General features: G+C 39.2%; 1 protein-coding gene across 2 annotated transcripts in view; it reads right to left on the reverse strand.

Annotated features, from left to right (window-relative positions):
• Positions 1–12,092: 12,092 nt before the first annotated feature.
• Positions 12,093–27,092, reverse strand: part of LIN7A (lin-7 homolog A, crumbs cell polarity complex component) — a 49,224-nt gene continuing 34,224 nt past the window's right edge. The window contains exons 3-6 of one of the 2 annotated variants that reach the window (XM_035544200.2): positions 24,990–25,061; positions 22,427–22,636; positions 16,297–16,505; positions 12,093–14,140 (exon numbers count right to left, since the gene is read on the reverse strand). In XM_035544200.2, coding sequence (XP_035400093.2) covers positions 14,098–14,140; positions 16,297–16,505; positions 22,427–22,636; positions 24,990–25,061 — 534 coding nt within the window. In that variant the 3' untranslated portion in view covers positions 12,093–14,097. Of the gene's footprint in view, positions 14,141–16,292; positions 16,506–22,426; positions 22,637–24,989; positions 25,062–27,092 lie in introns of both variants that reach the window. The other variant, XM_035544201.2, reaches the window with a different exon arrangement.

Genomic DNA, 27,092 nt, shown 5'->3' on the forward strand with positions numbered 1-27,092 from the left:
TAACTGCCTACCCTGCTGCTACCTGCTTATCTCTCTCCTTGGAGGAAAAACTGTTTGAAAAGTGTGCGCTGCCTTAATAAATCCATCTTCCATTACTAATGCCTGACAAAAAGCCAGGCTGCTGTTCATACCTTTCAGAGGCTGTTGTGATGTGGAGTGGCAGCAAAATGCCCAGAACAATTTTCTGTCTGAGTCACTGAGGAAACAGTCTAATGAATGTGGATGATGTCCTCATGTGTTTTAACTGAGCCCTTCTTTCTGCTGTTCTCAGTCTTCTCAATTATGAATAATACCCATACACCAAATGGTGCCATCTCTCCAAATTATGGTTCCATTCACGGTCCTATTTTGAAATTTTGGATCTCATTGGGTGGAAATGTCCTTTAATCTCATTCTCACATTTTCCAGGACTTTGTTCTGCAAGCATTAGGAATTACACTGGAGTAAAGAAGGGCAGAACCAAGTTCATTACATGGATCCATTCTCACTAGGAAATGTCAGCATCTACAAATAACTTAACAGTCAACCCCCCAGATGACAGGAATATTTGAAAGAACAACCACCAACAACAAAAATCTCACCAACACTGGCTGTTGAGATTTATACATATATATATAAATAAAATATATATATATAATATAACATATATATAATACATATATTATAAATATATAAATATATATATATAATATATATTATATGTGATATATATATATATATATAAAATCTAAACAGCCAGGGTTGGTGAGATTTTTTGTTGGTGGTGGTTGTTCTTTCAAATATTCCTGTCATCGGGGGGGGTTGACTGTTAAGTTATTTATTTATATTTATTATTATATTTACATATTATTTATTATATTTATATATTATTTATTATATTTATTTATATTATATTTATATATACTACATATATACTATACTATATTACATATATACTATACTATACTACTATATATATACTACAAAAAGGAAAACAGTTAATAATGGACACTTTTCAGGGAAATAAAGAAAGTCACTTTTTTTTTTGGAATGGTGAATTAAAGGGCATTTGCTGTCCAATCCCATCTCCAGATTGTTCTAACCATCTGGCTTGCTGCAGCCCATTGAACTGTAATTGACCAATTTAAGAATTCATATTTGCAATTTCAGTCATTGCCTTGGTAAATCTGTGGTCAGTTCTCCCGATATTGTCATCCACAACTTGACTTTGCACCCAAACTTCCATAAATTGTCCTTTCCCATGCACCTTACATTTACTGATTTCATGCCAGGCTATTAAATAATCATCTTTGTAATAGATAGAGCAGTTGTCCGCAATAGAATTGCCTAAACAGTAGCTGTTTTAGCCAACCAACCTTTTCCTGGGCTGTGTAATAGTAGGACAGGGTAAATCACGCCACACTTTGCAAGCGACGCTGTCGCCCAAGGGGTAAAAGGGCCACACAAAGTGGCTATGAACATGGGCTGAAGTGGCCACTTGCTTCTTCTGGGGAGGTGGGTGATGTGGGCGCTTCTGTGGTTGGGATTCAGGGTCACCAGGGAGAGTGCAGCAACGCTGAGATGAGACAGTGTGCTGTCAGGAGACCAGGCTTCCAGGAGTGTCCTCGTGGAAACTGAGATACTGGTAAATGCTGGTACCCTCAGGGTTATCAGCAGCTGGATCGTTATTCTGAAAAATCTAATTTGGGGTCTTTGATTGTTCAAAGGAAGGATTTTCCTAGCTCCTGTAGGGATCTAGTCCTTGGATCTTGCCTCTACTTACAGACAGATTAATGTCTTAGAAAATCTGTAAGACCTCAGTTCAATAAGATATCATGGTCAGCTTCTATTGGCATGCACTCCCTGGTGAAGCTTGCATTATACATCCAGGTGTGTGGTTGTGTATTTGGGCTATAGATGGCAATCATTTCTCCTATTTTTTGTGCTGATCATTGTAATGAAGATTTGGTCTGTGATTGTAGCTTTAAGAGATAATCAGTATCTAATAAATAAGAGCACTTTAAAAGTGCTAAAAAGCACAGTTAGTCATATGCTGGTTGCATAAGTGTAATTTTGTTACCTTTTTTAGAGTATCTTAAAATCTGTACATGAAGGGTTTCTGTGATAATTTGCTATTGTATCTGGTTTTATGCTGGTAAACTTTCAGCAGAATAATTTATGGTGCTATGTGCCATCTGCTGTGAGCTGTCATAAAATTAATTTACTCTGCCTAGCTATGGATATTGTCTTCTGTAGGAAGTTGGTTTCTGGAGTGCTTTCTTTTAGCGAGAGGCAGGTGGTGCTTCCACCATCCAGGTAGTGGATTTCAGATAGAGATGTCTTCAGAGGATTTCAGGATTTAGTTGCAACATACAACATTGGCTTGCCATTTTGTGAACAAATGGTTCTCCAGGCACAAACCCTGCTCACCTGTGACTTTCTTAGAAACTTCACAAACTCCTCAGCTTAAAAATACAACGTATGGTGACTGCAGGTGTCCTGGAGAGCAGGCAGTGCCCTCTGCCTGTTGCGGTGGCATCGGGATGAGTCTATGGGACAGAAAGGAGGAGGCTGACGCTGCAGCAGTACTGGGCAGCACATGTGCACATGCTGTAGGTGGGTATGTGTGCGCAGCACGTAGAGCACCCTGGGGGCAGCACTGCTTTGGTGGCTCCCAAGGGGACACCTGCCAGGGGATTGGGACACGGCAGCAAGGGTGCTCCCAGGCTCCCAGGTGACACGGTGACAAGGAACAAAGGCACGTGCAGCCCTGAGAGACACCGGGTGCAGCAACACATTGGTGACAGTGTGCTGTGGTCTCACGCTGCTTGTGGTGGTTGCCGTTTTTCATCATTCCTATCGGTTCTTCTTCAAGCAACTGCTGGAAGGCACCACACAAGTGGTTGAAGTAAATCGAGTATTTTTGGCAATAAAAACATTTGTTTTGCTGAAGTTTTAATGAAAGAAGTTCTTATTTCTTTTGGCCATATGTCTCTTCGGTCTGTAAGACTAAGCAATGCTTGTTGTGTTTGTGCTGTGTTGCTGCTTCACAAATAACAGAGGGAAATGCCCATTACACAAAGCAAAACACGTGTAAAATGCAGAGAGCTATTTTGTTTACTACAGAGATTGCCTTTGTTTTAACAAATCTTCCTTTCCATATTGCTTGGGAAACTGCCAGATAGCCCAGTGACACACAGGTCTTCTTCAGCCTCTGAAGAAGGAGCAGGAGCACAGCAGCAGGGGCTGCCAGAGGAGGGGGCAAAAATTGTTCTGCCCAGTAAGTGAGCAAAGGAGATATTTTCCCAGCTTCTTCAAAAGCAGAATTAATTTGACATTAAGCAATTCAAATCTTATTTAGGAATAAGGCCTGAGGAGAAGGACACCTCCCTGGAGGTGTTGAAGACCAGGTTGGACAAGGGCAACCTGGTCTAGTTGGTGGCAGCCATGCCCATGGCAGGGGGGTTGGAACTAGGTAGTCTTTTAGGTCCCTTCCAACCCGAGCCATTCTGTGATTGTATGACTCTCTGAATTGGAGACTGAAGCCCAGCCTCCCACTTGAAGCAGGGCAAGATGGGAGTAACCAAGCTGGGAGGTACCAGCCATACTCCCCACACAGAAGCAGGAGGAGTTCAATGTCTTGCACATCTCCTGGGGTGTTCAGATCTTCAGCCAAGCCTCAGTGCCTCTGGGAGCTTCGCTAGTGAAGCCCTGCAGGAACCTGCACTGTATAACATATTCACAAGTGATCTGGACTGGCAAAGAAACAATGTTTATTGATGTTAATAAATCAGGATAGTAAAAATAAGGCCTGGCTGTATGAATTGCAGGAAGATTTCACAGGACTCAGTGACTGTGTTAAAATGGCAGATGGAAGTCGATTTTGATAAACGGAAAATGAGGCACACAGGGAAAAAACACCCCTAACTTCACACACAAAATCGTGGTTTGTTTTACCATTTACCACTTGGGGAAGAGATCTGAGAGTTGTAATAAATGGTTTTGTGCAAAATTCAGCTCTATTCTCAGAGTGGTCAGAAAGGCAAATTAGATTTTATGTATTATAAAGCAGGAGATAATGAAGAGTCAGAAAATATCATTATGCTATTATGCAAATCCCAGTGTGCCGTCAGACTGCATAGGCACCTCCGGTAATCTCATCTGAAAACTTACGTAGCAGAATGGGAAAAGATTCACGGAGAGGCAACAAAATGTGATCAAAGATTCCCAAATGGCTTACTCTACTACAAGCAAGGTAGCTTGCAGAGTAACCTAGAACTTTTGTTTAATTTTTAATTCTTACCATTTTTCTAACACCAGAAGAGTGATAATTCAAGGAAAATTTGGTTCTACATCAAAAGCCCTAGATAAAAGATAAAGTCTCATGAATGGCACAGGAAGGTATAGAGGGAATGATTGTTCAATGTCTGCTCCAGTAGGACAACCAGAGGGCACCAAATTAATTAATTATTTAAAAAAAAAAAAAAAAAAAAGTAAGTTCAAGCTTTTTACACTTAATGAGCAATTCCCTTCTGTTCTGAACATACTGTGAAACTCTGCTGCAGGACAGGTGGACGCTGAAAAGAACTGGCTTCAAAAAACTCTAGAAAAATTAACGAAAGAGAAATTCATCAAGGGCTCCCAAATATAGTGACACCAATTTTTGGTTCAAGAAGCTTCTGAGGAATCTCCAAGTTGCTGGAAGCTGGAAGAGAGCTATGGGGGGACCTCAGTGCAATGCTTGCCCCATCGTTTGCTCTTCAGAGGTGGATTACAGGGCTCCCCAGCCCTCTGGTTGCACCCTGTGTGCTCCCTCTTTCTCTCTTTATGTTCTGTTCTCTTGAAACCAACGGAAGACCTATCACTGGATGTTTTTATGGCCAGGCAGCATGCTATTTCCTAGAATTATATCCATAGCAGTTGTTGATTCAATAATGTCTGTGTGTTACAGAAAATGTGCAGACATAGTTCTTTGTCTTAGTTATTGCCCATTGGCTTCACGCAGTCTATCAGTTTGCTTGGCTTCTGTGCTCTAGTCCCTGGCAGTTACTGCTTTGGCAATAAGCATTTTTGTGCTATTTGTCAGCTAGATTGTTGCATTATGCAGCATTTAAAATGTAGGCTTCTTATCTGGCCTATTCATCTAGGTTCCCTTTGTAGTGAATACAGAAAAATAGTCATTTCCCATAAACGGCTTTATTCTGAGGTGGGGGAGATGTAATAAACCAATTTATTTTCTTCAGTGACAAGTTGGGAATAATACATTCTTACAAAGGAAAGAAGAAACCGTGGTGCTTCCTATGGGGAAGGTGAAAATTTTTATGCTGCTTCAATGGACCTAGCAGAAACCTGCAAAGCTGGGGTGGGAATAAAGCCTGGCATTACAGAGGGGAGAGGGGTGAAAGAGGATGATTAGAAAATTCTTCTAGTGTCTTCAATGAAAAAAAAAAGAAAAGTATTATATTGCATCAGTAACCTTTACACAGATGAGATGAATCACCCTTTGGAGATAATTGTCTCTCCATTAACTGCAGAGGTTTACACCTGGATTAGACCAGAAACCTCAATTTCAGACAGCTAATGTTAGCTGTGATGAATATCACCTTCACTGACACTGGCCTCTGAAAACAAAAAGTCAGGTGCTCTGACCGACTTCTGAGTCACTTCAGCCACTTTGATAGTTACTGTTACAGTCAGAGAAATCTGTCAAATCTTCATCTAGCTTCACATTTGGAAGTGTTCTTTTTTCCTCGTTTCTTCAGCTTTGAGGATTGTCATCTTTGACTCCTCGCTTGCAGAGCAAGTTTGTGTTGATTGCAAGACAGACCAGTATTACTCTTGAGTAGCTGAATAATAAGCTGAGTGAGCTACATAATTTACTAACAGCAAGATGAGTGCTTCAAAACCATGCCTCTGAGGTGTACTCATTGTTATGCAGATAGCTGCTAAAGGTTCCTTAATTCAGCAAAGAATCTGGTTGGAAATTCTTCAGCATCTCATGAAAGTCACTTGGCCTTGCATTAGAGCCAATGACATTTCTCATCTCCTTGCTCTATTCAGATGTAAGCTAATCATCCTAGACTTTGGAGGGTACATGGAGAAGAAACTGTACCAGCCTCAAGGAAGACCTGTTTATAGATGTCAGGAGATTATTATTTGAAGCTTGCAAGCAAACAAATTGTGTTTTGTCAGAATTTGGGTTTGGCCTTACTTAGACTTAGTCTAGGGCTTTAAATTTGTCCAACTGTTACGTAGTCACATTGGTTCAGTTCCAGGATAAGCATAGCTCTCATTTTACCCCTCTTTGTCCAGGACTGTAGCCCTTATCAGAGTGTTTTTTCTAACAGAAGATTTGATCCTTGCCTCCTGTGTGCTGCCTTTGCACCTTTTATATCATGGAGCAAATGTGAAGGTTGTTGGTGCTTGGACTTTACCACTGGAGCTTGCAGAAGGTAAGAATGAGTTATCATCCTGGGGGATGTCATTTTTTTTTTTTTTTAATACTGCTTCCAGTTATCTAAGGCTTCCTCTATTTGTCAAGCTGGTATTTCCTGAATATTGTCTTCTCCCAGGTATTCCAGAGAGGCAGCTGCTTGAGAAGGCAAACCATCGTGTGAGGAACCATATTCTAGCTCCTAGCTTGTCATTCCTACTTAAGGAAAAAAAAATTAGCTGAACACAACAAGCTGAATATCAAAACCTTCGTAAGAGTTTGGGGCAGGGGAAAAAAAATGTATATACATATATATATATAGACTCTCCAGAAATGGAGAAATAAAATGTCTCTACAGCTAGTAGATACAGCAGCTAGATCTAATGATCTGTGACTGTCTGGGTGTCACTCTGAGTAAGGCAGTGCCAGGCAGTGGTAGAGACCGCGAGCATCATTGAGAAAATCACAGCTACAGGGAAACCCACTTTGATGCCTGTTTTTGGCAACTTTCCCCCTGAAAGCAGAGCAGCTGCTGCAGTGTGAAAGTCCTTACTTGCATCAAACTGCAACCACACCTGGTTCACGTGGCTCCCTTCAGCAAGGCACAAAGACTCGTGCTTAATGTTTCATTTACTTCTAGTAGGGCAAGCACTTGCCTAGCAGTCCTTTGCGGTATTGCTCATCAGCACAAGTATGAATTGAGGAACAGCTGGTGAGGTATGATCAGACCTTGACTGTGCGCAGCCCACTGATCATACTGAGCAATTTTTATATTACCAGAGAATTCTTTCCCAGGTAAGAATATTGCTGCTATCCTACCGCTATTCACCATTTGGAGGGCACAGAGGGTTTGCTCATTGGTATAATGGTAAATGGAGCCTTTTTTGAACTGTCCATTCACTGTGAAATGTGTGGAAGTGTTCTGAATAAGCATCACATACGTCCGTGCACATCTGAATTTTTAACGCTAGCAGAAAGCCAACTCTAGCACTGGTAGGGATAGCCAAAGATGCTATGCACATCGTTAAACACTAGGCGTCTCCCTTGGTGTATTTATTCATCTCGGAGCTGTAGGGTGCCACTGTCCAAGGGAAATGGAGTAGTTGTGATAGCCAATTCACAATTCTACGCATAGTCAAATATGTGTAATGATAGCTAGATTTGTCCATACAACAGACTACCGAGTTTGCTGTGCATACAGAGGAATCCAATGTAACATGTCTGGGATCGAATTAATTATACTGCAGTATTTGGTGCAAAACAAAACAGTAGAGATAAATAATGCTACATAGGAAGTTACCAGCACCCACCTGTTAGTCTGAGTTAATTGATGCTCAGATCCCCTTCCTGTAAAAGAGTGCTCCAAGAGGTGGACCTGGCTAAGTCTGAATGCTGCAGCCGGCTGAGGAGATTGTACATGCAGGAGATGGTATGCGGACAAGTGTCAGTGCTCAGCTGAAAGAAAACTCACGTGAAGGAAGAAGAGGGGATTTCTGCAGTGGTAGAGTTGTAATAGCATGGTGATAGTGAGGGGCTAGTCAGAGGAAATTTAGGTGACAAAACTGGGGGAACTGGGAGTAGATTTGGGATATGAGAAAGAAAAATAGTGGGAGAAGTTTTTCTAAGAGATACTCTGATTTGAGGTGCACTCACCCTTAGCACTAAATTGTCCACAGCTACCTTACCATACAGTGTGGGGCTCTTCCCACACTGTTCTTTTTTTTTTTTTTGGCTAGGCCTCTTGCCTTATTCCTACCAAAACCTGCTACTAGACAATTGGATTGTCCTCCCAACATTGAAAAGTAATTTACTTATATAGAGAAAAAAAAGTATTACTGAAGAAGATTTAATGAATGTGAGAAAAGTCATAAATATGACCCCCTTTCTGTGGCATTGCACTGGCTGCTCTCAGTAATTCGAAAGTTACACTTTGTGTTTGTCTTTTTCATTTCTTTCATCGTGACAGAAATATTTGAGAAGTGACTCCTGGGATAAAGTTTTTACTTGGATCAGTTTAAAAACAAATCCTAGTCTCCCAGCTGGATTATTACAAGTGCAATAGCTGGTCTGCCAAAACGAAAAGGCTGGGAAAGACCTATATCTTCAAGCTTAACACAGAGTTTCCCTGAAATAATCAGGAGCCTGCAGATCTATAAAACACATCCGCTTTGTTGAAACTTATTGAGAAATGCAGGTGTGGAGGAGCTGCTAACAGTGGCTACAGTAGACAAAGTATCAGCAGCAGGTCAGGAAAGGTGATCCTTCTCCTCTGCTCAGCACTGGTGAGGCCACACCTGGAGTGCTGTGCCCAGTTCTGGGTCCCCCAGCACAAGGGAGACTTGGACATACTGGAGAGAGTCCAGCAGAGGGCCACCAAGGTAACAAAGGGACTGGAGCATTTCTCCTATGAGGAGAGGATGAGAGAGCTGGGACTCCTCGGCCTGGAGGAGTCTCACAGGGGATCTTGTCAATGTGTATAAATACCTGAGGGGAAGGTGCAAAAAGGATTGAGCCAGGCTCTTATCAGTGGTGCCCAGTGCCAGGCCAAGAGGCAATGGGCACAAACTGGAACACAGGAGGTTCCCTTTTCCTCAACACCAGGCAGCACGTCTTTTCTGTGCAGGTGACGGAGCAGTGGCACAGGCTGCCCAGAGAGGCTGTGGGGTCTCCTCCTTGGAGACCTTCAAAAGCCTCCAGGACATGGCCCTGGGTGGCCCGCTCTGGGTGGCCCTGCTTGGGCAGGGCTTGGGCCTGGTGGACCCCAGAGGCCCTGCCAGCCTCAGCCACTTGGGGGAACTGTAATTTGACTAATGAAGAAACTTTCTGTAGGACTGGGATGTGTTCGGGTGTTACTTTCTTGCAGACAGAACCTAGCCTTATGCAAGTCTCAGAGAAAGAAAGGAGGAAGGAAGGGAAGAGGTATTCATCTACTCTTTACTCATCTACTCAGCTCTTTATAGTTTAGACAAAAGTAAGTGCAATTGCTGAACCATACGCTTCCCTTTTAGTCAGATGAGTTGATAATAATGAAACTAACTGTAAGAAAATAAATTAAAGCAGATGGGAGATTAAATTCCTATAGTTTTGTGGTTTTTTTTATTATTATTATTTTGGCTGCTCCTTATAGACATCTTTACTTTTGTCACCTTTTTAATTTACCCTGAATTGCTGCAGGTTTCTAAATTTCAAAAATGGTTATGCTTTGCTATGAATTTTGGTATCACAAATTCCTACGATTGATGGATTTGATTTTTGTGCATCTCTGTCTGTAACCAAAAATCAAAAGCAATTGTTCATATTCTGGACTGGAGCTATTATAAAATACTAGCCCAGTGCTACTGGTGGCAGTATAGATTTCTGTTATTAACACTCAAAGACTGGATTTTGGTGTAGTCTGCTGCTGGATATAACACAGACCAAAACAATTGCTAAGGATAGCCCTGAGCTCTCAAATTTCTCTTAGAATTATTGCATATTGTTATGTTGGGAATTACATGAAACATTTCTGAACGTTTCAGAACAGACAACTGCATCAACACGAATCTGCCTGCAAATCAGATCACATGTAAGGCGTATTAGTCATCTCAGCTACATGGGTAGAAATTTTAGACTAGGGAATTCAACACAGGCAGCTTGCTTGCTTATTTATTTATTTATTACATGAAGCTGTGCATGAGCAGAGCAGCAAAAAAAACAAAAGACACTGCTTACTCCAAACTAGTTAGTCATTTAGGCTCTCTGTTCAGTCAGGGGATCTGCTTGTAAGCCCTTTCGCAGGGCACATTATCCTGTTTTAAGATAGATGTCAGAGACAGGTGGAATGAATCACATTCTAGGGATGCCTCTAACTCTCCACTGACCATAGAAACAGTCGGCTTAAGCTCCACAGCTTGCTTTTAGACAGCTGAAGGTAGAGGCAATTAATCCATCAAGCATATATCTAAATCTTTTTGCTGGTTCAGAGCACAAGATTACATTTCCTTCGTGGAGAAGCAGGGTGAGCTTGGGCCTGCTGGCAAGACTGTCTGAACGTGTCCCTAATTCGTCTCGACCTTCTCCTGGTTAAGCGTAATGGGTTGCATTTCTCACAAGACATGTATTGTAGCATGCAGCACATTCTTGCAAACCATTCCAGAATGCTCTCTGCTTTTGAAACCTGTAGTTTTGTTTTCTTTAACGCTAGACACAGAAATGGTTTTACTAATGCTTATGCAGGGACAGTACTACTTCTAGCTGATAATCCTCTGCTTATATATGCACAGATTCCCTTAGCTCTTCCAGACACAATTCTGCATTAGAAGATTGCTTGGTCCTTTTTTTTTTCTTTTTAAATCTCATACTTTTTAACATAGTTGCTACTTTCTGAAACAGTCTCTCATCTTGTAATGAAATACGTCTTGTATGCACACAATAACTATTTTTACTACTGTAATTATGCTTAAAATCCTGCATTATTTCAAGCACAGGCAAAAATAATCTTCTTCTTATATGGCATTTTTATTCTAGAAACCTTGTTTGCTCATAAGATCTTAGATTTCATATACAACTCTAAAATCTCTAAAATCAGTAGCTGAATAAACAGGTTCTTATCCAGCAAATGTGGCATATATTTTTGTGCCTGCTGCAAGAGTTCCCAAAGGTCAGATTTGTCACATTGGCTGTGACAAATACGTACAAAAGGCACAACACATAGGACTAAGAGGTCTGCAGTATTATTCACCAAGGAACTGCAGACAGATTTTTATGTCATTGCTTCCACTCATGGGCGTTCATTGACCTTTCATCTATGATTTGTCACTGTAGAAGGAGAAGAGGAAAATGCAACCTGGTGAGCTTTTCACTTTGTCAAGGGATATAAAATCATTAAATCTCCTATAAACTGCCAGTCAGATCAAATGGCACAAATAGAAAAACTATGGCTAGAACAGCAGATTCATCAACTTCCGTAAGTAAATGACGCCAACCCTGAATGTCTATTATTATCAGTTTTTACATCTGAATCTTTGGCATAGGTGAACATAACGCAGCAGCTCGTAAAAATCACAACACCCTTTTGGTTACTGTAGTAAGGAGACAGAAAAGACTTCTTGGATCTCCTAGTTCGATTTGCTGCCAGTGCAGGGAAGCACATGAGGGAGCCCCAAGGGTAAATGTGAGCAATAAAAGTCACTCAGTTGCCCAAAGGAATGTCAGTCTGTGTAGTGAAACAGTAAACTCCGTGTAGTGAAACAGCAAATGTCGGGAGACCAGTCAGTTAAAATGTGATGCACAAGTACCTGCAGACCTGCATGTGGTAAATGTTGTCCTTCCTGCACTACTTTTAGGGCCTTTGCAGTGCCTGTGTGTAAATGCCTTACTGCATCAGTACCAAAGGCATTGAAATCACAAACAGAAAGACTGTTTATAACAAAATGCAATGATAGTTTTAAGAGACACAGATTACTCTGTGATGAAGTGGCTATATGTTTTATTGATCAGTAGGGGGCATGAAAAGTAACCCTGAAGGAGTTTTTTCTCCCTGCTTCTACTTCACATTTGTTAATGGTTATATTTTACTTGTATTTGTCTTTCATCTTATTTTTAAATGCTGGCAAAGACTGGAGTGTTAATATTAGTGTGCATAAATAATTTATTGAATAATAATATATGAAAATGAATTTGATATGCTTCTCTATATGAATGACATTCTATTATTGAAATTTATTAATCAGCACATTCCACTCCATCAAACCTAAATTTTTTGAGGAAGAGGAGGGGAGGAGGTGGAGAGGCAGTCTGGAAAAATGCAGTACAGTGGGCTGACTAAATCTGAATAATATTTGGTCTCTGAAAATGTACAAATATCAGTGTAACTCAAATCATACTGATGAGATACAGAACAGTTTTATGTAGTCATAATAACAAGTTATATACTGTCAATATTAACAGCAGTGTCTGTTTGAGAAAACAGCTTTAAAATAGGTACATACAATTTTATTAAGTATAAAAAGACACTGGGCAGAGCACAATACAATATAATTCTGGTAGTGCTCAAGCTCCACTGTCTTAATTGATATTGTCACCAACAGCCACTGGATAGAATTACTTTTCTGTATAAAATGAGCTTTTTCTGCATGTATTCATGATGTCTGGCTTTAAAAATACAGTAATTTCTTTTCAATTGCTACTTATACTAATAAAACACTGTCAAGACCGGTGGCCAGCCTCCATCTGTTTTTTAACATACATATGATACTGCCCATTACCCCTGCTTTGCTTTGCCTCCCTCTGAGAGTAGATCTTTCAAAATAATATCTGTTGCTGACTTTTTTCCAAGTTCAGAACCAGAACACTGGTTCAGACTATTTCTACTTTCCTTGCATTGCTAAACGTTCACTAACATCAGCTAGAGTTTTCAATATGCAAGGGCTGTAGGGCTCTGCCCTAAGCTCTTTTCTCCCCCAAGTGTTTCCTAATGTAGCACAGAAGGCATGCTTTAAATGATCATTTATTAGAATATGGGGATTCCACTTTCTTAATTTCTTGAAAGCAGATGACATTTAAAGCCTTCCAGCTTTGACTATTTTCTTTGGAAAAGCAGACATGTAAACTTAAGAACTTAATTATGTGTTTTGTTTGTGCATTCCAATTTGGTTTGTTTAAAAAAAAAAGTCAGAACTATTAACTTCAAATTGATTTAAACAGTAACGTGAGGGTTTTAAAAGAAACAAGTTACACTTCCTCCTCTCTAAAATATATTAACATTAGACTGGAAAATAAATTAAATAATACAAAAAAAAAGCTTAGATTATGCTATCACAAGAATATCTGCCAAACAAAGCTTGGTCTTTTGCTAACATTAGCTTACTACATTTGCAATACATGCTAAGCAAAGACCCTACTTCTCTAACAGGTACATTCAGACAATATATATTTTATGGAATAAATATATAATATATCCAGTTATAGATTTCTGAATAGTAGCTATAATAGATACAAGCAATGCCTACATTTAAAAATACAGTTCTAGGATTCCCTAACTTTACTACTAATAAAATTAAAATTGACCTAAAACTTTCTCACTCTGTTGATGCATAATAAAATATATGGAAACACCAAGAGTAAAAAGCTAATTGCTTCTACAAATGGAATACTTTATAAATATAGTAAATTGCTATTTTCAGAGGGAAAATTGAAAATTATAAACAGGAAGTTAGGTTAAAACAGCTCTACAATATAAATTACAAAGTGGCTATGAAGCGCAACGTGTGAGTTTGATGTCTGTGGCAAAATTCTGAAATGATGTAGTTTATTTCTGGAGATAACTGTAGAGAAAGATTTTGTCCCCCAGAGCAGCCAATCTTGATCTCCTTAAACCAAAACTTTCACTGACTAGAGAAAGCCAACTGGCCAATTTGTAGGAGTAAGGAGTGCAAGATTAGAACAAACAAAATTATTTGGAAGCCCTGGACTTCTCTGTCTCATAGTGTTTACTTACCATGCCGTTCTCATTAGGCATAGAGTCACAGAAGTAGTATGTACCTGTGACTGCCATGTTCTGAAAAGCCTTATAATGAAAGTACCCTCTGTATGGCTGTCTTAACTACACTATTCTTGAACTGTACATTCTCCAGATGAATTCTGTTTTGTGTTCCTGTAGTTGTTCCCTTTTGCTGGAATACTGAAGTACAGCTCTGGTTGCTTGATTACTGCATTCTTGATCGAGGCTTTTTTTTTCTTGAGAATAACCTAGAATTAAAGAAATGCATTTCTCAGAGCAAGCACAAGGAACTGAGGAATTAAATTGCGGGCTGTTTGTGCCTGCCTTCCTTCCCTTTCAGTTAAAAAAAAAAAAAAAGTAAAATCAGGAAAAATACCTTACTTGCTAAAAAAAGATTTAAGTAATTGGAAAAACTTTATGCGAGACTGCTGTTTTGGCTCCTGCAATGGGCCTATTTTATACAGAAACCCAAAACTTACATCACAAAACACTACTCCTTCCTGAGTTAAGGCCCTGAAGTAGTATTGAGATCCCACTTAGAATCTTCATAAGCACTTCAGTGTCTGTTTGCATCAACAAAACTGGAATTCTAATAGTCACAACAGGCTGTCTACATGGTTGTTTTTTTTTCCCCCCTAAATATCAGCAGAGGTCAGTGTCACCATGAGTAACAACACCACCATCACTTAGAGCTTCAGTTTCTCATCATTTAATCACAGAATGGTTTGGGTTGGAAGGTACCTTAAATATCATTCAGTTCTAACCCCCTTGCCACGGACACCTTCCACTAGACCAGGTTGCTCAAACCTGTATCCAATGTGGCCTTGAACACTTCTCAGGATGGGGCACCCACAACTTCTCTGGGCAACCTGCTCCAGTGCCTTACCACCCTCAGAGTAAATAATTTCTTCCTAATACCTAATTTAAATCTACCCCTTCTTTGGTTTAAAGCCATTACCCCTTATCCTATCGCTACACTACCTGACAGTCCCTCCCCAGCTCTCCTGCAGGCCCCCTTTAGGTACTAGAAGGCCACTATAAGGTCCCTCTGGAGCCTTCTCTTCTTCAGACCAAACAACCCCAGCTCCCTCAGCCTGTCTTCACAGGAGAGGTGCTCCAGCCCTTTGATCATCCTTGTGGCCCTCCTCTGGACTTGTTCTAATACGTCAATGTCCTTGTGCTGGGAGCCCCAGAGCTGAATGCAGTACTCCAGGTGATGTCTCACAAGAGCAGAGCAGAGGGGGAGAATCACTTCCCACCATCTGCTGGGCACAATTCTTTTGATGCAGCCCAGGATACGACTGGCTTTCTGGGCTGCAAGCATACATGTTGAGCTTTTCATTAACCAGCAATTCAGGGACTTTATGAGTTACCTGTAGACTACTACTGATACAACTGATACAAATGTCCTGCTTTGGGAACAGCTGGTATGAGATGTGGAAGATTAGGATTTAAGTCCTTGCTTTACCACATGCTTCGTATTTGATTTCATTTGGGAAAACTGAGCAGATCTGTAAATGTATTCATGTCACAAGCTCTCACTGATTTCAGAAACCATGCATCTATGGAGAATCTGGGTCTGAACCTCATAAGCTACCTGTTTTGACTACACTGGAAAACGTGCAAGCCTTTTGGAAGCTACTGTAATACTGAATGTCAGTCATGAATAAATACTTCCCATCAAACTGTAGAGGAGAAGTAAGCACTTGTAGGGTCCCTGCAGAGGAACCATGGGCTGAAGTTTGGGGTTCCTGCAGCAGGATAAGGATTAGAAAGACTTTTCTTCACATACCAGCAGAAAATACTGATGCTCTGTTGCCCAGTAGTAAAGGAACAATTGAAAATTTGTTAAACTATGTCTAAATCTGGTAGCATTTTCTTACTTGTCACAAATGTACCCAGGAAACACAGATTTTGTATGCAGTCTTGCTTGCACATAAGCCCATGCTGCATAGTGGGTATTGATAAACGGGTTATTAATGGGAAATTGGCTCCAGAATTTGTTATTTTCAAAACACATTTCTAATGGGACAGACCACATGGAAATGTACCAAAGAATGACCTCTCCTCACCCTCACTGTGCTAAGTGCTTGCGGGACCCCAAAGGCACACCCAGCCCTGTCACTGCCCACCTCCATGGCTCCCCCACCCACCCCATGCCCAGGACTCCTCGTCACCCCCAGGGCTGCCAGCTCCTGCCCTGTCTGGCCACGGGCTCTGCTCAGCTGGGCCCACCCATGGGCCATGGCCTTGCCTGGCCGTGGCCTGTTCCTGTCCCCAGGAAGGTGCCCGGTGCCCGGGCTGGGGCTGCCCCGGTGCCCCTGGCTGGTGGTGGGACAGGCCCTGGTGTGTGGCCCTGCCCTGCCAGAGGGCCTTAAGGAAGACAATGAATACTCTCACCTACGACATGTGATTTTGCTGTGTAGTTTGCTGCTGTTGCTGCTGCTGAATGAGCAATTGCTGCTGTTGCCGGCGCCGTGCTGTTCTCAGTTTTTCGAAACGAGCCTCCATCTCCTCCAGCACCTTGGGAGTGTAACGCACCACCAGCTTGACGCTGTCCTTAGCCGCCTTCAGCAGCTCCACTGCCTTCTCGTGGTGCTCCCCTTCCACACTCTGGAGGCAAGGAGCACAGATTTAACAGCGAAAATGCTGCCTTGTTCTAGAACTCTGCCCTTTATTTTATACGTGGTGCTATGGAAAGACTGTCAGTGTTTCAGGAAATTTACAGACCATACAGTTTTCAAGGAGTCATTAAGGCAAAGTGTGGAATTAAATAAGATTTCTGCGCTATTGTGAAGTGTATTCGTTTTCATATTTTAAATAACTCAGATCTGTTTTAGGTTGCTTTACAAACCTAACCTATGATCTATGTGAAAAGGAGGGTAAATACTCTGCATGCTTTATGAAAACAATGTCAAAAAACAAAACAAACCAAAACAACAACCTCTGCAGTAAAAACCCAACCAATCTATTTGCAAGGTAGAAAAATAAAGTGTAATAGAGCGAACATAGAATCTTATTTGCATGTTGGTAAGAAATGAAGAAATTGCAAGTCTGAAATTAGGATGTCTTTCTTACGCCCTGGCCCTGCCTGGATCCTGCTGTGAATTGCACGTGGTGATTCAGCAGTCACATAGCTGCAGGAAAAGGAGCGTGGCCACTGCTCCCAGGGACATCCCGTATGCTAGGAAGTTAATCGGACTGCTCACACATTCAACATAGATATAACACTGGTTCTGTTGGAAATAAACCAGTCTTTATCTGGTTAGTTGTATGCAATCAAACACTAACAACTGAAACATTTCAAGTCCTTGCCTAAGGAACGTATTTTCCCTCCCTTGCTGGAAAATGTTTTGTAGTAACGTGGTATCTGCTGTGAAGTCAAGCGTATACCCAAAGGGGCACAAGCTTCGATTTCTATGCCAGCGTTGTTTGAAACAGTAAATTTCCAAAAGGGGGAGGTGATTTGGCTGTGAAAAGAATATTTAATTTCTATCATTAAATGGATTGACTGGAGTGCTTTTCAGGCATGCTGATTGTTCCACACCTTAGGAGCAAGGGTGACATTTTCTAGTGGTCTGCGATTGCCCACGTGTCGTAGGATGTATTCCAACAAACAAAAGTATCTCTGCACAGAAAAAAGCCTGCACAACAGAGATCTTCAAATGGATTTTAGACCATTTAAAAAATAAGCCAATTTCCTCCCACATAAAATAAGAAATCAAAGTTTTACTGCATGCTGTTTTAAAACTTCTGTGTATACCATGCTATTTAAAATGAAACTATACCCATAAGCCTCCAAAGAGAAGCAGCAGTGTTCAAAATATTTGATGCTCAATTCATGCTAAAAGAATAACTTAGCATTGTTATAGCAACTGTCAGATGTTAGAAAAAAAATCTATTTTCATCTCACCTATTTGACTGAGTAACATTGTGCAAGAACAGAATGAATAAAAATTACTTCTGCTGTGGCACATTACGAGCTAGCAATAATGATTTAAAAGTTTCAAAGAACAGACACAATGCACTTCTACATAAATAATATAAACAACACCATTCAAGCTTATCACCTTGCTGTTTATCTTCCTGCCTCTTGTTAAATGTCCTTCAACATACTCATCCAAATAATTATTTCATATGTCGGTCAAGTCACTGGAACCATGTTTCCACAGAAACATAAGATGCTTTAAAAACAATGCAACTTAGAGAAATAGTCCTAGGCAATGTGCTCCAGGGGACCCTTCTTGAAAAGGGAGGTTGTACTAGATGATCTCCAAACGTCCCTTTGAATTTCAGACAATCTGTGATTCTGTGATAATGAATGTTATTTCAAGTGCTGAAACGACTACCAGAAACAGAAGAAACCCTGAAATAAATATCCATTGATCGCTGAGAAAAATAAATGGCATCATGTTTTTCAACTGTATACTCATGAAATTCCTCCAGTAGGTCTATTAAAAGACCTTCAAGAGAATTCATTATTTGTGATAACCAGATGTGTTAGAAAACGTGACTGGGATAAATCTGCTCAACAAACACTGCCACCCATAAGTAATTTGGTGAAAAAAGAATTTTGTCAAAAATATTTGAAGAAGAAGAAATTGTTGCTGCATAAGAAACAGTGAGTGTATCTGATGCTCCAAAAAGAGCTGAAATAGGAAGTTATAGATGCACAGAGCGTTTTGTGAAATTGCTTTCATGAAAAAGTCACAGACACAAATTAAAGTCTTTTCCCCATGTCCCCTAACCCATAAATACTCAATATTGGAAGAGGAGATCATAACCAGCACTTACTGTGATTAGCTATTTTTTGTAACTCATTGCTTTGTGACATGGTAATACTGGCTTTTGTAAACCCACTTCTCGTCATTAAAGGAACTGTATAAAACTTTGCATTATTCTGCATTTCATTTTTCTCTTGTGAATCACAGCCAGTATGATGTGGCATGGACATTCAAAGGAAATGACACTGTATTCCGTGTTGCTGTGATCAATTTTGTTGTGGAACAGTATGGACTTAGAACAGGCTATGAAAAACAAAGTAAGCTCCCCAAGCTAGGCAGAGAAGCTAAAATATTCCTTTGCTTTCAAAGATTTGGATGGTTTTAACTGACATCAATAAGCAACTGTGATTGTGTCTGTTCTTTAAAGGAATTACAAGATGGTGTACTTTAACACTTCATCCAAATTAGTAATCTGTATTTAATTTAATTCCTGATTGCCTGTTTTATTTCCCATTCGCCTCCAGCCTTGTTCTTCCAGTTTACAGGCAGTACTTTTTAATTAGAAATGAAGGATTTGATTTTGTTGCTATTCAGGTCAATGGAAAACTCCCATTGACTTGAACAGTAATGATAAAGAATTAAGCCTAAAGCTCTGAACCATAACGAAAATGGGGAAACTAACAAAGCCAAAGTAAAAGATCGTGTTGCTAAATATGAATCCTACTTACCAAACTTACCCAGCTCAGATCTTAACAGCCATTTTTCAGCTGCTTTTACATATCGTTGCTATACTTGCTATTAGCATCTTCACCATTGCTTCTACTCCTATTTTCAAGGCCTCTGAAATGCTTTACCTGCATAGCTGTAGCTGCACAACTGAAATAGAAGAGCGCCTTGGAGTAGGGAAAAGAGCTTATACCAGCAAAGAAAGTTGTTTTGCTGCTTGACTTTTCCCACCTCTGCAAACCACTGAGGCTGTGCTGACAAAGGACTCCTGCTGGTTTCAAGTCACAGCTGTACAAGGGATTTTGCTGCCTGGATTACACTGGCTGGGGACATGGCAAGGATCTGACTCTCACGTCACTCTAGACCCGCCCATCAAACATGGGATTTAATAAATTTGTTCCAGAATATATATTTTCATTTAATACGTAATTTTTGGTTATATATATTTATTTATATTCACGTTATTCACATATTTCTTTTCCCTCATTGCATTGGCAGATTGCATCAAAAGGAATGACAAAAGACTTCAGAGACAGGAATAGCTAAAAGAACTGCAGATATGGTGCAGGAAAACACCAATCTTTAAAGTATCCAAGCACGCATATCTGTCATACATATAAACAAAACAAAAACCCATTCCTTTGCAGACAAAAAAGAGAATCTGGTTGTCATCCAAAAGCTGAGAAACAGAGAAGAATTTTCTATTAGGTAACTGCAAGAAAATGTTTGGGTGAGAAATTTGCCATTACAAATCTATTTTGCATCCCTGTCCGTATCTGACTCACACCAGGTATTTGATAAACACAGAATCTTTGCCAGGTATGCACAGTCACCAGCAAGAGCCTTTGCTGAGCCATCTGCAGGGCTTACTGCTTTCAATTTCCTTTACTTTTAGGGGGTGTGGGACAAAAGTATGTATGTGGGACAAAATCCCCAGTGTAATGAGAAATCAAATTTTTTAATATCCTGTGAAACAGCTCAAGGAATAGTCGTCCCAGTCATGCTGGGATATCGAATCTGGATTCTGAACACACAGCTCTAATTTTATGTTGATAACTATAAAGTTGGATAACCACCAACTTCTGAGTGTAAACAAGTTACAGATATTTCATTTTCATTCCATGTTCCACTGCTGACCCTTCTGTTGTATTGTACATACTGTATATTATTTGCTTTTCTCCAGTTAAACTGAGAGAAGCACAGAGTGAACTAATCCCACTGAACAATGTTAAATTTAGACCTTTTTCCTCCTGTCTCAAGCTGTCTGCAAACAAATTGCTACTTCTATAATTTTTCTCTTTTATATTGTATGGGCTTAAACAAGCCCAAGATTGGTTTATGAACAGTTGCTCACAGGCATTATTTCAAGTATGCAATTGTAATTCAAACTTCAAATTCTGTTGTTTAGACTCCAAACACAAAAATAGCCCTGCTGTATCTCAGAATCAACTTTCTTGCGTGCCTACATGCAACAGGAAATTTTATATGGTGTTTTCTGCTATATTAGCTTAATCCATACTGTAGAGCACATTTGTGAATTTTTTTGAAGCGTATCATGAAATAGAGGTGACAATAGAGTCAAAGTCAATGTATCTAGATGTTTGAAGGTTCACCACTTTCCTGCCCAGTATCTGCCTACATGTTGTTGAAAGTAAAAGGACTTTTTGAGAATCATACATCAGTTAGAGTATATAAACTCTTTTCACCTGCATCTTTAGACCTACTTAGACCTACTTAGACCATCTTAGACCTACTGAAAGCTGAACAATCACGAAATTATTTGATCTACTTCCAGGCAGTGAAGTTCAGGCAACTTACTTATTAAACGTTCATTTGATTTCTTTTTCCCTGAGACTAAATAATCTTTGTAGTGACTTGTCTTTGTTTGTTTGTTGTCTATCTTCTCCTTCTCATTGTGTACTGGGGCTACCAAGCTTGCAGAATTATTGTTTCTTTTTTGAGAACAAGATTGTTGATAGTGAAATGGCAAAAAGTCTGTCTGAAGTGTTGCACTGATACTGTTTCAAGATAAGGGGAATACCTATTGTTTGAAAGAAATAGATGACAACATGAAAGCGTATAAAATACAGCATTTTCTTCATTCTTTACAAGTTTGCAACAAGCAGAAAATTTAAGTTGGAAAGTCTTATATTTATGACTGGATTTGGAAATTGCTCGTAACTCCCCTTGGTGTATTTAAATATAAGGTTTAGATGTAGGTTTTGCATGAAAAACTATTATGTTTTCATTAAGAGAAGTGTGGGGTTATATGAATGAGTATGCTTACATTTTTAGTAGTTTACATTCCCTTGCAAAAGGGAATAAAAGGCAAAATGAAAGGTAGAATTTGACCCACATTATATAGGTGGAACCTGCTTTTCCTCTGTTCCAGCAGCCTTTTTATTTTTACCTCCATATTGACATTCACTTCATTGTAGTAAAACTAGAGCAAAACACTCCATATTGCAGTACTGACTTAAATGCAGAATGACTATGTAAAAATTTACCTTTTTACTGACCATACAGGCTCCCTGTATGTGTTCATCTGTACAGCTGATTCTCTGATAAAGGTTTCATAGATGGATATATGTCATTGAAAGAAATCCGGAATGTACTTTCCACAGGAAATCAGCAGCAAATGTGCATATCAAATTTCTTTTATTTTATGTTTTCAAATTCTCTGAAGGTCACAAGACTACTGCCACTGAGGCATCATTGTACTTAGAAAGATCTGTGTGCCTCAGAGGATATGGAGTGCAAAAATGACAAAGCCCGTTTTAATGCTCTTACCACAGAAGAAATTTGCAGAATTAACAATTAGAAAGACATAGCTTCCCTGTAAATTCAGCATGTGGTGTGAATTTAAACTAAAGTTCTTCAAGCAACCTCCACTCCAACAGAAATTGTGGTGGCACAAAGTTGTCCATGTGGCTTTGCCTCACTGCACTGCAAATGCACTCTGAAGGTCTCTCGCAGAGCTATTTCTTTTTATTTCATGCATTGCATTTTATATCATGGTATCAGAACAATTGTGAAAAATGAAAATCCAGATGACAATGAAACATCTATCAAATTTCAACATACCACTCCATTAACTGAAAGCAGCTGGTCCCCTCGTTTGAGCCCTCCATGCCTTTCTGCCACTCCTCCAGGAATGATGCGAGAAATATAAATAGGTGAATTTTGTTCCTTTCCTCCCATCACATTAAAGCCCAGGCCTTCATCAGTCTTTGGCAGCTCCACCACTCGCGGGTGTGAATGGCCTTCACTAGCAGCAAAAGCAGCAACTGTTGCCTGGAAGAAAAAAAGAGTCATTTGGCTATGCAGAGAGAACATTGATACACTCTGTTGATCATTTTGCAGGAAGAATTAAGTCCTGTGAAAACATTCAAGTATCTTATTCTGCCTTTTTTCTGATTGTCTGAAAGCACTTTGCAAAAATTAAGTTCCATGCCAATGCTTTTGAAATAAAGGAATAAGCAGAGGAACAGAGAATTTAAGTGACTTATCAAAGATAACGCAGAAAGTTAGCAGCAGAGCCAGAAGGAGACACCTGGAAGCCTGACTGCGCGGTGGTGAACATTTATGATCACTAGTGAGCTGCTTCTTTGCCCTTTCACAGGGAAAAAGTGTTACTGTTGGATAAGATGATGTGATCTGTACTGTGTTCCTAGTTGAAATATAAAGTGGATGAACTAAATTGTTTACTCTCTGCTCTGCTTTTGGAGGTGTGTAATTGGTTATTTTATTCTTTGAGCACAGAAAAATTCCTAAAAGAGTATTATTTTTAAAAAGTTTAATTTTAATCTTCATGAAATCTCACTAACTAAATAACTCCTGGAACACGAATATGATTTTTTATAATATAATCAGATCAAAACTTTTATTGAAAAATTAGATCTTAAGACAATAGATTTATAAATCAATTTAAAAAACAGATTGTTATTATAGAAAAAAAACATACAACTGTAAAGCTTGCACTCAGAAAATTATGACACATTGTATTTCATTTTTCACTGTGTTTTCCTACTATAATTATAGTAAATCATTAAATAAACATTAGGAAAATCTTTTATCCTTTTCAACATATGTTTGTAGCCCAACCTGCTAGTACACTTCTGCATTACGCTAATACTTTCTGAGCATCCTAATAATGCTTATGCTTAATAGAAGCTAGTGGATGATGTGACATAATGGATCATTCTCAGTTACATGTTTTTGCACATGCAGACCTTGTCATCATGCACACATTTTATGTCAGACATGAATGCGCTAGGAGAATGCAATGCAGACAGCCCAGAAATAACCAGGAAATTGCGATATTGAAACATTGCTCTGTAACCCTGCTGTTCTATATGAATAAGAAATGAGAATGGCAAACACTAATTGGATATTTCCCCATTTACTATAGAACATAGTAATAATTTCTATGTTTACCTGCAGTGTAGACAAATCAGGATCTCCTATACACATTTCTCTGTACAGTAGCATAGACCTAAAAATTTACATTGTCCATAAAGTTTCTCTCAGAACAAGGTTAATATCAGAACAGCCTTCAGAAAGGAATGTTCTACTTAGTAAGGAAAACATACTGCAATTTTGTGTGTAATAGGTTATTTGCTGGCTCCTATTGGGCTTGCTTCTATAAAATACTGTAGAAATCTTTTTATAACATCCTCCTGATCTTCATCTTCCGATACAGCTTTAAATGAAAATCCCTAATGCAAATACATAATGGTAAGATCTTAGTTCCATTAAGATTTCTGGAAGTTTTGTCACTAAATTCACAGGATTGGGACCAACTTGAAATATTTCTAACATGGATTTATGGCTTTTACAGGTTTACCTGTTTTGCATAGTACCTGCTTTACCATCCAGAAGATAGTCTTGAGCACAAAATGATAATGGGAAAAAGAAAGCCATGGTGGGTGGACGTCCCTGTTTGGAAGCATCTATTTTTGTTCATGTTATGAAAATACAGAGCACACTACATGCCAGCACATAGAATGTATTCCTCCGTAGTTGTGTGGATTTCCTTAGAAGATTATCATTTTAATAGTAGCAGTAAGGTAGCTGTCATGGTCTAAGGATATGAGAAAGGCAGACTCATATGGATAGAGAGACAAAATACTTTATTAAAACAGGCAATGCATTAGAAGAAGTGGGCTTGCTTTTGGCTGTGGAGTCTCTTGATCTGGCCATTTCTGTCAATATTCATCCTCACTACTTGCTCAGCACCTATAGTTCCCATTAGTTTAAGTGGAATTTTGACTGTATACTTGCTACCTCCTAAATCATTGTGTCCTCACTGGATGAGCTGTATGGGAAAATAGTCCATTAAAATATAGGTTGTTGCAGGCAGACTTCTATAGAACGAACCAGTAGATTTGCTTTTGCAAAGCGGCTTTTCAAAAAACATCAAATTCCATAAAATCATTCTCTTTTCTTAAGCTACAGAAGCAGCATAAAGGTTTAAATTTTCCATTATGATTGTTACCTGGGAAGTAGCACTGGTTCTAGACTCTGGGCTGCCACTGATGTCTAAATTTTCTTACAGTGTACACACGAATACCTGAAACACACACGCGCACAGTCAATTACTAGGTCACTTTGGTACCACGTACTTCAACAGTTGCACGTATCCTACCTTTGCAGTGGCCCTGGCTCGGAACTCGGGGCAGCCATTAACAGTTATGGTTTCATGCATGTATTGATACACCTAAAATGTTCATGAAAACAAAATGAAATTAATTATAGAAACAAAACAAGGACTTTATATTAACTGAGACAGGACAGTCCCTTTCCCTCATAAGACAATGTTAATGCTGCATTCATGCAATCACATAGTTGAATGTCTGCTAAACATGTTCATGCTTAAGTTTACAGAAAACATCAATCTATATTTCTCACGACACTTTTCAGTCTTAACTATACATCTTCCAATGCTTTTCCCTTCACTTCTCTAGCACACCATTTCACAAAACCGAAACAATTTAGTTCTGTGTTATACAAAAACCAGGGTCTCCCTGCAACTGATCCAAATTCAAATGATCTTAACTGATCGGAGTGGTATCTTAGTAGCCTCCACCCCTGGCTTTGTTCTCTCACCTTTCCGGTGAAATAAAGATTTAGGAGGTTAATGCTTAAAAAAAAAAAAAAAAAAAAAAAGTAATTTGCTCAGCATACAGATTCTGAAGAATGGAACTGAAAATTAAATTTTGGAGAAAGGTCATGGTACTAGTTTTCATCAACCACAGCTAGGAATAGGCAAAAAGGCTGGCAGTCTGGTAGGTCAGACATGGAAAATGGGTAACATAATCCTTTACAACAGAATTGTACATTCATATAAAGGGCATAAAATCAACACTGCCAACATATACAGCTTTCCCTGTGTTGTCTTTTCTGGTATATACTTTTGGCCTCCTGTCTCTGGTCCTTAACATTCCTTTTTAAACATTTTCAGTAAGGAAAAAGGAAAAGACTCTGCAGGCAGGAAAACTGGTATTGTACTCTAGATTTGTCTCACTCTTAGATGAAAAATATAAAAAAGTGCCTTGATACTAGCCAGTAGTTTTGAAATCAGCCTTAAAAATAATAATATTTATATAAGACATATGGACAATTTTTTGAAAGACAATGGTGAATGCATACAAACAAAATCTCTTATTTAATCTTCCCATAAAACCAGCAAACTGTATGTCATTGATTTACTCTGGGCATTGTCTTGACCTACTTCATCAGCAATTTCATCTTTTCATGTGTTTTATGTTGTAAGTTTTATTCCTCAGAGAGAACCTTTGCAGGTAAAGTATGTTAGCATTTATGGCAATCTCTTGCTTGGGGTCCTTGAGGATTGCAGATTCAATTGTACTTTACACATTAAATTTACCTTTCACTGACCTGGTGATACTTTAGCAGGAATTCCAAAACATCCCTATTTGGTAATGTCAGTGTTACTTTGGCAGACAAGGTGTCAGATTCCGTACTGAACTGACCTGTAAACAACAGCTTGTCCCATTGATAGGCAAAACTTCCCCACCACTCTGGCCTGATGATGTCATACACTATCATATTTATGAATCTCTCCCCATTTCTATATTTGAAATGAAATCTTTCTTCCATTGGTAGAATTGACACTGCTTTCAGTTGAGGCCAGGATTTTGCCCTTAATTAAAAATATGGAAAAAGATATTTTACAGCTTCTAAAGGATCTCTGGTTTGCTTTAGCTTTTTACTGGGTTATGCCATCATAAAATGGGTTGAGTCTACATTCTCAGCATAATCTTGCTAAGATCAGTTCAACATTTATTGTAAGTATTATGGTTTAGGAACAAATAATTCATTATATAAAGCAACTACTGTGCAACTGCAGTTATGAATCATTAAATACTTGTTGCTTCAAAACCCATATGGCATCAAACCATTGGTAATGCTCTATTTTATCAATACTTGCAGGTTCCCCTTTATCTTAAATCATGAGAGTAGGCTGTCCATACCATTTTTTCTTGCACAGCCATAAGTGTGGCTGGCTAGAATGTCTAAAAGCGTGTATTTAATTATTGAATAATTATGACCTTGAATTGTATTGAAAACAGGTCACAATATTTCACATATAGGAACAATTACTGACAAGTTAAGATATTCATTACTAAGGCAAAAGCTTACACAAAGGCGAGCTGATGATACTTTATCGGATTATTAGCTAGGTTTGATGTCATGTAACTACATATTGCCTACCTCCTACTAGTAG

This window comes from Cygnus atratus, chromosome 1 (assembly GCF_013377495.2).
Source record: "Cygnus atratus isolate AKBS03 ecotype Queensland, Australia chromosome 1, CAtr_DNAZoo_HiC_assembly, whole genome shotgun sequence".
Taxonomy (NCBI): domain Eukaryota; kingdom Metazoa; phylum Chordata; class Aves; order Anseriformes; family Anatidae; genus Cygnus; species Cygnus atratus.